The 14836-nt window shown below is 40.1% G+C and overlaps 1 protein-coding gene across 3 annotated transcripts in view; it reads left to right on the top strand.

The window, feature by feature from the left end:
• The window catches only part of Rasgrf2 (Ras protein specific guanine nucleotide releasing factor 2), a 254789-nt gene that overhangs the window by 154322 nt on the left and 85631 nt on the right, over positions 1 to 14836 (top strand). For 2 of the 3 annotated variants that reach the window (XM_074077197.1, XM_074077199.1), the window contains exons 16-17: positions 1446 to 1577; positions 4333 to 4422. In XM_074077197.1, the coding sequence (XP_073933298.1) occupies positions 1446 to 1577; positions 4333 to 4422 (222 nt within the window). The remainder of the gene's footprint in view (positions 1 to 1445; positions 1578 to 4332; positions 4423 to 14836) is intronic. The other variant, XM_074077198.1, reaches the window with a different exon arrangement.

Raw genomic sequence — 14836 nt, 5'->3', positions numbered from 1 at the left:
CAACATCTTGCTGACTAAAGATTTTCTCATTTGCCTCAGACAACTGAAAGAATGGACATGCATTTGATATTCTGCTCACTCTTACAGAGCAGATGCCTTCCATTACAAAGTTCTGAAGGAGCTATTTAGAAAATAATAAAACTAACAGCTCAGCAATGATTTTTTTGTCTGAATCTAGCATCATTGCCAGTTTTACTGTAATTATGTCATTCAAGGAAAGATTCTGTTTCCCTGCTCCAACTCTTTTGAGTTTCAGATCAAAATTATGGCCTTATTTCTGAAGGAGTAAATTACATACAAGTATAAAAATGGTTTTATGGGAAGTCATTATGGACTTTATAAAGTTTGTTGACTGAAATCTTGAATGCAATGAAAGGGAAGTAGTCCAGTTGACCAGGGTAATGTAAAGTTAGAGGAAGTGACACAGGTTTTTATCAATGGGTGTCAACAAAAAGCATAAGAAAGAAATGGAAGAATTTTATAAATGTCCATTTATAAATTTTTGTTAATATTTTCCCTTGGAAGAACATACACAAAGTCATAGTTTCTCCTGGTTAAGAAACCAGTGGAAGGGGTTTAGAGGTGTCATTAGCAATATCTCATATCTGTGACCCCAGAAAGAATGAAGACCCACATCTTCATTCTGAGATGTTAGCTAGCGTGAAGAGCCTTCAATTATCTTAAACTCTCTCAACAGTCCATTAAATTTTTTTTCACTTCCTTCCTGCTGATCTGTGGTTCTAACTCAGAGCTACCCAGTAGAACTTTCGGGGAGGATGGAATTGTCCTGCATAGGCGCTTTCCAGTATTGTAGTCCCTGGCCACAGGTAGCTACTAAGCACTGAATGTGTTAGTGCAAGCCAAGAACTGAAATATACTTTCAGTTAATATAAATATAAACTTGCTAGCCACATGTCATTAGTGCTGCCATCTTGGATGGTACAACTCTAGATCCCAAAGAGCCCCCAAAGTTTCCTGGGGTGGAGGGCACATTGGCAGAGATTCAAACCTTGGTTGCCTTAAAAAGGCAGCCCAAACGAAGAAGTCATGAAGTTCTGGTCTTGGTGCCAATCTGGTTTGCAATCTGAAAAAGTCCCTCTTTTTACCCTCCAAGGAAGCCAACATTGTGGAGAGCAGGGCATCCACTACACACCCCCTGGTCTTTTTAACTCTGCTGTTGCATTAGCTAAAAGGGCCTGACCGAATGCAGCTGGGTCAGTCAGGATCAACTGATCGTAATCACAGGTAGAGAAACTCTATATTTGGATTTAGTGTCATTAGCATTCTGTTGGGAGAAATGACTTGATGTCATACTAAAGTCCTTTAAACATGTGAATTAACACGAGATGCTTATTATTGGTAGTGGACTTCTGCATTTCTGTTATGATATAACAAGAAGCTCTTGAACTCAGGGCCTGGTTGTTAACTGTTCTGCTGTTTTCCAGCAGCAGCAGTGCTGGAGTCTGTACCAGCAGATCGAGCAGGAGTGGAAAACCCCCCGGCAGTGGACACCACAGAGCTGTCACCTTGCAGGTCTCCCTCAACTCCCCGGCACCTCCGCTATCGCCAGCCTGGAGGTAAGAACTCAGAAAAGAACTCAAATAGAAAAGCAATCTCTGGTTTCTTAGCCCTTCCTTTGCTTACTGTTTCACTCCCCAAATACCTTTTAGTCTCAGTTATAAAAATTAACTGTATAATAAGGTACAATAATGTGATACATTATTTGGAAAAACTAATGATTAGAGAACAAGTTGCCCAGTTGGTACTCATTTGGTTTCTGGTCATTGCATTGCATTTTGTGCAGAACAATGTGAATAAAAGGACCTGTCCTTAGATGATGGCTGGCTAAAGAGTTTCAGTGCCAACTGCCAAGATATGGCTAGATTCTGATGTCACATGTATTGTCCTTATGAACAGGCTCACCTAGACACCACACTTGGGGGGAAGGAGCTTATTTATTTCATGTAAAATGAGGTCTAGTTGGATTGGGCCTATCATTATTGCTAGTGGCAGAAGCTGGTATGTTTTCTCAATGTAAACTTATGAAAATTGTAAAGTACAATCCCATAATTTGTTTTGAAACACAACAAATGTCCGTTAATTGGAGGAAAAACAATCAGTGCAAGAGGTAGAAATCTTTTATCTTCCCATTGTTGCCCTTATTGCTCAAATAAATGTATTCAAATAAAAGGTATTTTGAAATATTTCCTTTTTTTTTCTTCTGAAACCAATTATTTCAAGTCACAGAGAAAGTTTCACAAGTATGAAACCAGACTCACCCCAAGTAATCCAAGTAAAATGTAAAGGCAGATTGTCATACTCAGGCTCAAGTAGGGCATTTTGGCAAAAAATAAAGCGCCTGGCTCCAAATGGCCACTTTAATTGTGGTCTTAGCCACTTGGCAGAAGCTGTTGTCATTAGCCCTTGGCTCAAAAGAGCAGCTAGAAAGGTTTGAGTTAGGTTATTTTATTTATCTATTTTTTAAATAAGATTTGCTTTGACAGATACTAACCCTGAGGGCTTTCAGGTACCTGGTCAGTTGTGGATCACCCTGACATTTGGGTGGTTCTAATAAATGAAGGTGACAAGCTAGACTGCTGGCTTATCCCAGGACTACTATGGAATCAGCCACATCTCACTACTGTTTTTAGTGCCTTGGTCAATCCAGGGCCTGGCAACTTCCTTGACCATTGCCACAAAGACCTGTGGGTTCATTGGTGTCTGGAAGAGTTTGGGAACAAAGGCAATGGAAGCAAGATGCCACCAAAGTGAGAGTTAAACACTGTTTACTCTATTGCTTTCATGAGAGTTCTGTTTTATATTCTCTTTTCATATGTTTATATTCACATATAAAAGTATTATTAATTTATTTGAGGATTATTTGGAAATCCTTGTCCTGTTTGTGAATTCACGTAGCCTTTTGTGTCTTCTCTCCTATGATGGAATCATAGAGACATAGGAACATAGGAATCTGTGATCCAAACAGGAGAGAAAGTCACATATTTTCTCATTGTCTAGCCAGTATTTTGCTTGTTCATTTGTCTACTTGTCACCTGCTTTGACGCTTGGGCACACTGAGCATCAAGCTTCCTTGTTATTTATTTATTTATAGCCTGGCTGTGTAATTTCAGGGGCAAACTAATAAAAGCCCCTCAGGTCAGAATCACAGCATATGGATACTGTCTTCACTAAAAGCCTGCAGGAGGCAAACAGTGAGGCTGGCACCAGCATTTCCAAATGCTGTATGTGAGGTACAGTCTGAGAAGTGAAAAGGGTATGGAGGCTTTTCATCGCATCTTTCAAGTTTAAAGGGCTACACCTAAGCCATCCCCACTTTTTGTTTTGTCTTTTTGGTACTGGGGATTACACCCATGCTAGGCAAGTTCTCTAACACTGAGCTACACCCCTAATCCTACAGGTGTTTTGAAGAGGAAGTTTTATTAATAATGTGATATAGCGTCTTTTAAAAATATTTCTATATTGAGATATAATTCACATACCATGAAATTCTCCCTTTTTAAATATGCAGTTTAGCAGATTTTTACATATTCATAAGGCCAGGCAGCCATGTAACTATTATTTGATTCTACTACATTTTCATCACCCAAAAAGAAATCCTATCCCATCAGCATACACTGCCCACTCCTGTCTCCCTCCAGTCCTGCAACCACTAATTTACTTTCTCTATATATACACTCATCTGGTTTACATTTGATGTAAAAGAAATCATGCAATATGGGACCTTTTGTAATTGGTTTCTTTTGTGTAGCATAATGTTTTTTGGGTTCACTTATGCTATTGCACATATCAAAACTACATTCCTTTTTTTGTTTTTTTTTTTTTGGTGTGAGTGAGGTTTGAACCCAGGGCTTTGCATTTACAAAGCAGACACTCTACCACTTAAGCCACATCTCTAGTCCATTTTGCTTTGATTATTTTTAGAGGTGGGGCTCCAACTAATTTGCCTGGGCTGGCCTCGAACTGTGTTCCTCCTGATCTCAACCTCCAAAGTACCTAAAATTATAGGCATGCCTTTTTGTGGCTGTTAATTATTCATCAGTTGACAGGCATGTGGTTGTTTCTACTTTTTGGATACAGTGAGTAATACTGCTGTAAATATTCTTGTACAGGTTTTGTATGGACATGCTTTTCTCTTGGATATATACCTAGAGTGGATTGCTGGTGTATAGCATTTTTATGTGCATACTAACAAGGACAGTATGGGGTATTTGGCCCAACCCTCATCAGTGCAGAAATTGAAATGAGAATTTTTATTACAGAGCATTTTCTGTGTGCCTCACTATTCCATTTCCTTTTCTTTTTACTAACCAGGACAGGTAGCTGACAATGCCCACTGTTCTGTTTCACCAGCTTCTGCTTTTGCAATTGCCACAGCTGCAGCAGGACACGGGAGCCCACCAGGTGAGTCTACCAGCTGAATATAGACACATGGCAAATTATATTAAACCAGTGGCCCTTCACTGTCACCGTCTTGATAATTCTGGGAGCTTCTCAGCACCTACTCTGAGTCTGTGTATGCTCCTCTTTGAAATAAGCACCTTCCAAAATCCTGGTTTTTTGCAACATTGTGAATGAACCTAGGGGACATTGAAATAAACCAGGCATAGAAAGATAACTACTGTAAGATCTCACTTATTTCTGGAATCTAAAAACGTTGAACTCTTAGAAGTAGAGAGTAGAGAGAGTCCAACAGAAAGATCCAGTTAGACAGAAAGAATACGTTCTGGATATCTCCTGGACAGCATAGTAACTATAGGTAAAAATGGTGTATAGTGTAGTTAAAAATTGCTGAGAGTAGATTTTAAATGTTCTTACCACAAAAAATAAGTGAGTGATAGATGGCTTGGTTTAATCATTCCACAATGTGCACATTTATGAAAGCATCAGGTTGTATCTATAAACATACAAAATGAAAATAAAATAAATAATCAAACAAATAAAAAGTAACTGCCAGTGAGTTCCCACAGGTGAGCTGTGGGTCACACTTTTGAGAAACTGAAAAGAACATGTAACTCTCCTGCTTTATGTCATTCTTCAGCCAAGTGACTGAGAACACATTTCCACTGATTGAGTCTGGAGTGACCATGTGCAGGGTAGGGAGGGCCTGGGAGTGGGGAGCTATTGCTTCACCTGCCTTGTCATTCATTTCCACTAGGTCCACAATTCCTTCTGAGTTGCTGTCAATTTTCAGTGTAAAGAGTACTTAAAATAAAAGCATCGCATGTTAACAGGTGAAGATTATATTCATTATCTCTGTCCTCTTCTCTCACAGGCAAGGCGGACATTATGTTAAAGTAAATCTGTAATTGGTTTAAACAGACCCAGTGCTGTGTCTTTCCCTGGACTTACCTGATGGGATCCAATTGTGATTTGCAGAACCATGAGACATGGTGTATTTTGTTCACTTGCCATGTTTACTCTTACCATGAAGGATTCCTTTTCCAAGGCTTATGAACCTGTATTTACAATAGTAACTAGTAGATACTACCTGTGTGACTTCTTTCTAAATTGAAGAACAGCGATGTCCATAATAAACATGAACTACATATATATTATTTTATATATTCCATCTAAATGGAAATTTTGCAGGTTTTCTGCATTGCACTTCCTTAGCATTTTGCCACACACACTTCATTGGCATAGTCAGGCAAGTTGGGGTTTTCTTTGTCCCAAATATCTTTCAAACCATCCCCCAAAGTCCCCTCAGCATAACACAAAACAGCCTAAAATGGTCATATCTTATCAATTCAGTTGACTTCCAGTATTAGTTGCATTCTGTAATAATAAACTTCTTTTGATAAAAAAGTAAGGAAGTCTTTACTATGTGTCCAGCAGAACTACTTGTCAATTTTGTGGTTTTCAAAGACTTTTTCCCACCATATTCCATTCTCACAAGCTAGTCTGTCTTTGGAAAAAAGGAATTTCAAATATGGTTGCAAGAGAAAATAGTTTTGGGTTTAGTTCAGGATGAACCCACTTCCCTGTTTATTGGAACCTAAGTGATAAAGGTCTCTTTTCATTGAGATGGCTATGGAGATGGCCATCCTGAGCTTTGGAGAATGGCTTTCTGCTTTGTCTTGTCTGTGCATAATTGTACTAGAAGGAAAAAGTAACTAAAGCAGCCAGGTCTTCTTCACCTTATAAACACCTGCTGCTTCTGCTACCTTTGGTCCTCTTTCTCCCCTGCAGCCGGAGTGGTCTTAGAAAGGTATTCTTCAGTGAACCCACTGACTGGCCCTTCTTAAGGAGGCCACCTAAACTTGCTAAAAGACCTTAGCCAGCATGGCTTGGTGTAGGGCAGCCTGAATCTGGGTGAACAGCCTGCTCTGTTATTACAGAGTGGTGATGCTGTCATGTGGAACCACATGACTTGATTTATCAGTACAGGCAATTGCACTTGTCAGTGCCCAGGACCCTGCTGGAAGGGCAGCAAGTTGCCCAGGGGTCAGATTCTACCACAAATAGAAGTTAGAAAGGAGGCATCCTTTGCAATGAGGACCAGTATATTCCTGGGGCTCAGACATTCGGTGGAGCTGGCTCCATGGGGGATTTCACCTGTCTGAGAGAACTGGGCTGAAGAACTCTATTTCAATGGTCACTGAAGAAAGTGGACTCAGAGCAGAAAGCAGGAAGTGCTAGGAAGAGGGCCTGGTCTTTCTGGCTGTCCAGAGTGAGCATGATGTTACCCAGGAGTGGGCTAGACCCAGATACCCTGGACAGGTGTTCCAAGGAAGGGAGCACTAGATAGCAGTGATACCTTCCCAAATAGATATCGTATCTACTCTGAATCAGGAATTTCTGAGCCAAGTGCACCCTAGAACCTGGAGGGATGCAAAGGCAAGCAAGAGGAAAGTTAGTGTAAACACCCGATGCTTTCAGCAGCCTCTGCAGGCTTGCTGTCTGCTGGCTTGGTACATCTGGTAGGTCTGCTCTGCTGTGTCCCAGCACAGTGCAGGAAACAGGGCACCTCCTGGCCATGCCACAGGACTGCAGAGTGGGTTTCTAGGTTTCACGCTTCTCTACAGATTCCTCCTATTTTCGTCCTCTCTACCCTGCCCTCCATCCTACCTCCATCAAAGTACAGAGGAATCTGGCACGCTGGCTTGTAACTTGCAATTAATGACTACTTTCAAACACTCACTCCAGATATTTGTATGTTTAGCTATTTCTGTTTCATTATTGCTTGAAAGAGTTTCTTATAGCAATAAAAGAAATTTCAAATTTAGCAAGAGGGTGGATAGAAAATTTTCTTTAAGGCTCCTTTCTGATCCTTCCTGATCCTGAGTCGGGAAACTGATTTTATTTGTAGATGGCAACTCTGTTTATTTGTGGATCTGCTCAGTATGTCCTGCTCTGTTGCCAGAAGCAACTTTTTACACACTGGAAAATTCTAGGTTTTTTCTTATTGTTTTCATATTTATTTGTTTATTTGTTTGTTTGTTTATTGATGGCCCTGGGGTTTGAACTCAGGGTCTTATGCTTACTAGGCAGATGCTTTTACTGCTCGAGTTACTCTGCCAGCCCTCGGGTTTTTTTTTTTTTAAGATATAGCCCTACCTTTTCCAAAACTTTTCCTTCCATATCATGCCCTCTTTGCTCATCTGAGTCCACCTTTCCCATCCAGACAACACACATCCTGTCCCCTGTTGCTCAAAACTCAGATCGTATGCTTTCTTTGAATGTGGCAAGATTCCAGGAGATTTATATGGATTTTTATGTAGAAGCACAGTCAAGGATTGTGGCTTATGTTTCCCATATTACTGTTTCCTCTGTTGTGTTTGACAAAGGTACACATCATCAGAATCCATCTGTAGCAGAAGTGCTACTAACATTCATGTTTCCTCATTTATTTAAACTCCCTACATACGCTTTCTATCTCTGCTTTATTTTTTCCTCACTACTTACCAGTATTTGATCTTGGCATATTATATATTTTACAAGGACAAGGACTTTTGTTTATTTTACATACTACAATATCCCCAATATCTAGAATAATATTGTACATGTAGTCAATGATTGATAAATGTTTGTCAAATGAATTAATGAATCCCAATGAATAAATCCTAATATCTGCAATAAAGTAGATGCAGGGCAGAAATCAGAAAAACCTATACCTGCCTATGTATTTATGGTGTAGTAGTGTTTTGAATTCTTGGATATTGATGTTATTTTTGCTGTTTGTTCTAGGATAAAAGGATTTGTCTATTTCTCCAAATGATTGGGGGAAGTAATATCAGTTACTACAAGTCAGCAAGCATCTTCTGTGTGTCTCTTGTGCTTAGTCCCACTTTTCTAGGGACCCATAGCCCTGAGCTGAGCATGTGATGGGCTCCTAAACAAAATTTCCTGACTTGGTCTTGAGGTGATTTAAGACTTTCCCTCATACTTATGATTGGCAAGTCCTTGAGACATGCCAGGGCTGAGGCCAGGATCCTGTGAAAGTGTGGTGACAGTCTGAAGACCATCCAGAACCATGCTGCTAAAGTGCATTCTGTGTAGGTACTAAGAACTCGTTTCATGTTGCAAACATACCCACCAACCAGGCATTTCTTCCTCTCCAATAGAGGTACCATCGCTGATCTACAGGTTATAGTAGGCCCAGTTACAGATGGATCCAGAATTTGTGGATCTGATTCTTACACAATTTGGGGAGGCCCACCTGGAGAAAAAGAATATGAAAGTACAGATATAAATCTTTCGGGCATCTCCAGGGCTTTGGAACAGGATCATGTAAAATGAGAGGCCCTGAAGCTTAAGCATCAAGGGCTTTCTGGTAAATTTGCTTATGAGGCTTTTCAGCAAGCAATAGTTTGCATGGGGTAAAATCCCCCAAAGTTATGTTCAAGGCTTAGTCCACAGGGTGGTGCTATTCGGAGGTAGGGCCTTATGGGAGGTCCTCAGGTCTTCAGAGGCATATCCTCAAAAGGGATTGTGGGACCCTACCAATCCTTTTCAGGTGCTTTTTGGCTCATGATGTAAGCAATTTTCTCTGCCATGCACTCACTGTCATTGCCATTAGATACCTTACCAGACGCCCAAAGTGATGAAGAAGCCCAACCTTAAGCTGAAACCTCTAGAGCCATGAGCTAAATAAACTTTTTCTGATCATAAGTTAATTGCCTCAGGTACTTCATTATAGTTAACAAAGCTGACTAATACAGAATCCAACAGATAATTCTTGGAATCACATTACAGGAAATTTTGTATGTTGGAGAATGGAGGTGGGAATATGGATGATCATCAGACAGTAATTAGCCATTTTTCTTTCAAGTTAGTCCAAAGTTTGGTGGTGTAGTGAAAGACAGCAGCAAATGCCCTAAGTTAAAAATGTACAGTTGGGCTGGAGGTATGGCTCAAGCAGTAGACTGCCTACCTTCCAAGTAGTAGCCCCTGAGTTCAAAACCCAGTACCACTAAAAATAAAACCAAAAACCAAAAATGGACAGTTGACCAAGTGTTAATATAGAGACTGTAGTGGAGACCAGTTGGGTTAGTAGGTAATGGTGAGTAGAACAAAATGTCAACATTGCCACTCTGATTTTCTTCCATAGAGTCAAATAAGCCCTCTTTTCTGTGCTGCAGCTTGAAGTCTATATAAGATTGAGAAAAAGACAATTGGTGAGGTTTTTGTGTGCCACCATGCTGGTTGATATGTTCTTATAGGCATCTGCTCAAATTTTAGAGCTCTGCATAATGTAAAAATTAAGATATGTGCATATCAGATGGTTGCTGATACAGAGAACCTGCAGGTGCAGTTTAGGTATAGTCATGGTATGAATAGAAATGCAAATCCAGTGAATAAATATATCAGGGTACACCATGGCACTCACTATAAACCTGAAGCTATGGCATTAATTACGGAGTTTATGAAATGATCTAAAATGAAGTATAAAAGCGTGAGGTGGGTTATTTTTATGAGAGCAGAGATAACGGCAGTGGAGGCACTCTACAGAACTCTTGATTATCTGGGAGCAGATTATATGTTTTACAGTTCTGTGCAAGTCAAAGTAAATTAGCAAAGTAGAAGCATGGTTGAGTACACTTATAGGAAAATTAATGGCACACAGTTACAATTGCTGAGAGAGATAGTGAGTCCTTTCTTGGTGATTACCTAGAACTTATAAAGTAGATGATTCGTCATCTGTTTTCTTGTCTGTTAAACCAGTCATGCGTAGTATAGTCAATAGTAGAGCTGAGTCTGGGTGAGTTGGCCTTGGACCAGTTTGTTTGTTTTTTTTATGCCGATCTTGGTCTCATACCCTGAGATTCTGACTTGATTAGTCAGAGGAACATCCTGAGAATCAGGCAGGGTTTTTAAAGTTTCCTAGGTGATACCAATGCTAACGCAGAAAATTACCGTACTAGATGGAACAAGTGTGTGTGTGTGTATGTGTGTGTGAGTGCACACATATGTGTGTGAATATTTTACTGAGATAATGTCAGTTAAGGCTAAAATTTGGGTGTTCCAAATTCCATGATAGGTTTGGATGTAGATGGCTTTTGTCTCAGAGTATTTCCAGGTCTTTCCTTATAACATTGGTGTCATTTATTTCATTTATCCGTGTGCTATCATCACCCAATATATTATTACTAATATTACCTTAAGTTATATCTTAGAGCAATTGAAAATAAGAAAAATAAAAGATTTTATTTTATCCTCATTTGTTCCTTCTCTCTTTTCCTTAAAATATAGATCCACGTTTGTTGCATATATCACTTTCCTCTGCCTGAAGAACTTTTTTTGGTGGTACTGGGCTTTGAACTCAGGATCTTGCACTTGTTAGGTAGGCACTCTGTAGTTTGAAGTACACTGCCAGCCCTTTTTGCTCTTGGAGAGAGGGTTCTGGCCTTGGGTATCCCATCCTGCACTAACACCCTGGCCTTGTGATGAGAGTGGCCACCGTAGCTGCTAAGACAACATGCTGGCTGGCTGGCTGGGGCTGAGGTGGGGTGCAGAACATATGCTATGCTTTTGACAAGTAACAAGTTCTAGGGACCCAGGAGTCTGTTCATCATTTGACCTTTGTGAAATCTGTAGCAGTCTTACTCTGTCATCTAGTTTATTCTTGGAGATGTTATGGCAAAACGCATCTTGACTTTATTTGTATACCTGGGCCCTCAGGGAATAGAGAACACACACCATGTCTTTTAGTGGGTGCCAGGTTATGGGCTAAGACTCTGGGAGTGCATCTGTCTTCAGGGTGGTCCTTGACTGTCTCAAAAATATGACTACTTAGAGATAGGTTCTTTAAAGAGGTATTAAGATTAAATGAGGATGCATGTGTGGGTCCTAATCCAGCATGATTGGTGTCCTTACAAGAAGAAGAGATTAGGACACAGACACACAGAGCATAAGAAGGCACAGTTCAGGAGGTGACCATCTGCAAGTCAAGGAGAGGGGCCTCAGAAGCCATTAAACCGGCAAATCTTCTGATCTTTGACTTCTTAGTTTCCAGAATTGTGAGAATATCAGCTTCTTTGTTTAGGTCACGTACATAGTCTATGATATTTCATTTTGGTGGCCTGAGTAAAATAACACCATCTCTTCAGACTGTTCTTGCCTTTTGGCATACCTCATAAGAGGTATGAGGACAGGCTATATGAGGTAATAGAGACTGAGATAACTGAGCTTTTAAGCATGAAGAGTTATGTTAATCTGGCTAGAATTCAGGTTGTATTTAATGTGTGCTGTAGCTGTAAGAACCAGAGGCTTCAAATTCCTTCATTTTGTTTCCCCTCTTGACTTTGGGCTACCCAAGATACTCTTCTAAAGAGTCTGTGTCTTGCAGCTCTTCCTGCTGAATCCTGCCGTTATCTTACTGGATCTCCGTTGGTGTGTGGTATGGTAAGAGGAGGATGAGCATTCTATGTCTCCTATTGGAATCCAGTGTTTTAATGGACCCATGCCTCAGTGCTGTAAACCCCACAATTGTTTCTCCAGTGATATAGCTTTTTTCCTACCTGCCCCCACTTCTCTGCCTGCAACATTCCAAACTGGCTTTCTTGAATACCCAACCTATTTTGTTTTCCCCATTGGAAGGACAGGAAGACTAGAGGGGACGGGAGTGGGAGGAATTCCCTTCGACAAGCTAAGTAAGGCTGAGGGGTTAATCTTTTCCCTTGGCAAATAGTCCTGTGTTGTAGAAAAGGCACCAGGCACATTTCACAATGTTCCTCTTCCTGCCAGAGCCACGATGAGATCTTTCTCAAATCTTTATTGTGAGGACCTGGGGCGGTTCCTGGAAGTAAAACCCACAAAAGTGTGGGGCCGTCCTAAGAATGTGAACCTTGGAGCTTCTCAAGCTCATGCTGGCCCATACTCAGTCTTCAGCCACTCATCAAAATGCACATTCAAGCGTTGCTATCGGTTTAGGGCTCCAGTGACTTCTGCTCTCAGATAATTGGATTTTGATTGTGTCTCTCTGGGTGCATGTGTCTCTTTAGGTTTGGGGGTAGCCGTTTGCCCAGAAATCTGTTTTCTGATGTGCCCAAGAAAAGTTTTTGAGTTTTAGTCTTTCCAGCTTTTTCTTGTGACAAGCACGGTGTGATAAGTTCCAAGTTCTTCACATGATAGAGCTGAATCTGAAAGTTTCACTTGACGGGATTTTTCTAGTGATTCTTGATTATTAGGGAGAATTGCTCACTTTAACAATATTCAGTCTTTTGATACAATACATGAATTTGGAATGTTTCTTCATTTATTTAGATTTTTTCTCATTTCCTTCAGCAGTATTTCATGTTTTCAGCATACACATCTTATATGTTTTGTTACATTTATTCCTTTTCAGTTCTGTTATGAATGGAATTGTTTCTTGATTTCATTTTTAGGTATTTTTGTTGCTGATAAACAGACATATAATCGATCATTATTTTTAGTCTTGTTTCCTCCAACTTTGTTAAATTGGTTTATTAGCTTAATTAGCTGTTTTGAAAGTTCTTTAAGATTGTTTACATATCAGTTCATCTGTGAATAAAGGCAGTTTTGTTTTTTCCTGTCCAATCTATCTGACTTTTATTTCTTTTCTTGCCTTATTGCAATTGCCAAAACAGATATTACCCATTATAAGCCTATGGTTTGGGTTTTGTTGTTGTTTTAGATTTTTTTCTGGAAGTACAATCTCACTATGTTGCCTAGGCTGTCCTTGCATTCCTGGGCTTAATTAAGCATCTGATTCTCTGCCTCAGCCTCCCAAGTAGGTAGGACTACAAAAGCAAGCCACCATACCTGGTTTGAGCCTATGCTTAAGTTGCAAATACTCCCTTCCAAGTACTGGTTAGGCATGGGAGCTATGCAGGGGGGATGATATAGATGGTGCTTATTTCTTTAAAGTAGTAAATGTGATCATGGCAAACATACAACCAGTTTACAAAAGCCACCCAGCAAAATGATGCCACAGAGCTATTTCTGTACATACCAATTGGCATTCAGACTATTGGCATTTCAAACTAGATCAGCTATATTTTCACAAGGTTTGTTGTTCATGCCATTGAGTGATTCTGAAATTAAAGCATCTGGAGATACTTCTTCTTTCATTTACCTGTTCTTATATATACTCCAAGTTCTTTACATGCTGGAGCAAAACTGAAAGTCTCAGTGAGATTTTTCTAGTGACTCAGAATGTCTTTTTTTTTTTTTTTTTCATTTGTTTCCTGCTGGAAGTGTTCTAGTTTGGGACATGTTTTCTGTTTGTTAGTGTATGTTAATTATACAAAGAGGCTTCATTGTGATATTTCCTTACATGTATATAATATACTTTTGTACTTTGATCATTTTCACTTCCTTGGTTAGTCTTTCCTATTCCCCCTTTCCCCTCCCCTTTTTCTTACAATTTTAATAGGTTTCATTATTTTATTTACCTACATGCATAATACTTCATCTATTTTCTCTTCAAAATATATAAGGACTTTTTCCATCATTTCATCAAAGACAGCTTGAACTTTTGGGGGATATGACATTAGATGTATTTATATTTTTAAATAAAAATATTGTCACTATTGTTAATGGAAAATAAAGATCTTTGATAAGCCAAGTTTAAATTAACAATGATCTCAAGTCCTGTTTTTAAACACACACACACTGCCTGGAGTTAGAATTTTGGAACTGGAAAGCTGCATCTCTCACTGGTGTGACTGCAATCCAGAGCCTGCCCAACAGTCAGAATGTTCATGGCAGGGACGCCTGCATTCTTTTCCTAGCAAGTCACCACAAGGCAGGCTTGATCTCCCAGAGCACCTGCTCTGCTGATCACACATCTTTGCTGTCTGTGAAGCAGACCCAAGTCTTTACTGTGGTGCTCGGGCACCCTGGCTGAACTGCACGGCCACATCTTCTTTCTGCTGTCCTTTCCTGTGCTCCATGCAGACCATTCTCTTACTGTCTTTCCCCTGGAAAGGTAGAGTGGGTTGGTTGTGCCTCACATTGTTTAATCACTGCTTGATTGCATCACTGTTTCACACTGGCCAGCCAGCTAGCCTAAGTAGGAAATGTGAAGCCAACACCAGGTTTACAGAGGACAAGCATTGTTCAGCTCTTCTTGGCCAGTGCCATGAAGAAATGTAGGACTAGGGCTGTCACATGTGTTTTCTCTGCTCCTTCCCTCCTTCCTTCCTTCCCCTCTTCCATTCTTCCTTTCTTCCCTCCTTCCTTCCTTCCTTCCTTCCTTCCTCCCTCCCTCCCTCCCTCCTTCCTTCCTTCCTTCCTTCCTCCTAGGAAAGCCAGAAATCTGGATATTTATGTGAAATCTTCAGCTTTTAAACATTGGAAGTGAGTACATACCTTTATAAACACTGCCCAGAGCAAAAAAATTACTTCTGTG

This window comes from Castor canadensis, chromosome 6 (genome assembly GCF_047511655.1).
Source record: "Castor canadensis chromosome 6, mCasCan1.hap1v2, whole genome shotgun sequence".
Lineage (NCBI taxonomy): Eukaryota > Metazoa > Chordata > Mammalia > Rodentia > Castoridae > Castor > Castor canadensis.
This window is presented reverse-complemented; position numbering and strand designations above follow the sequence as displayed.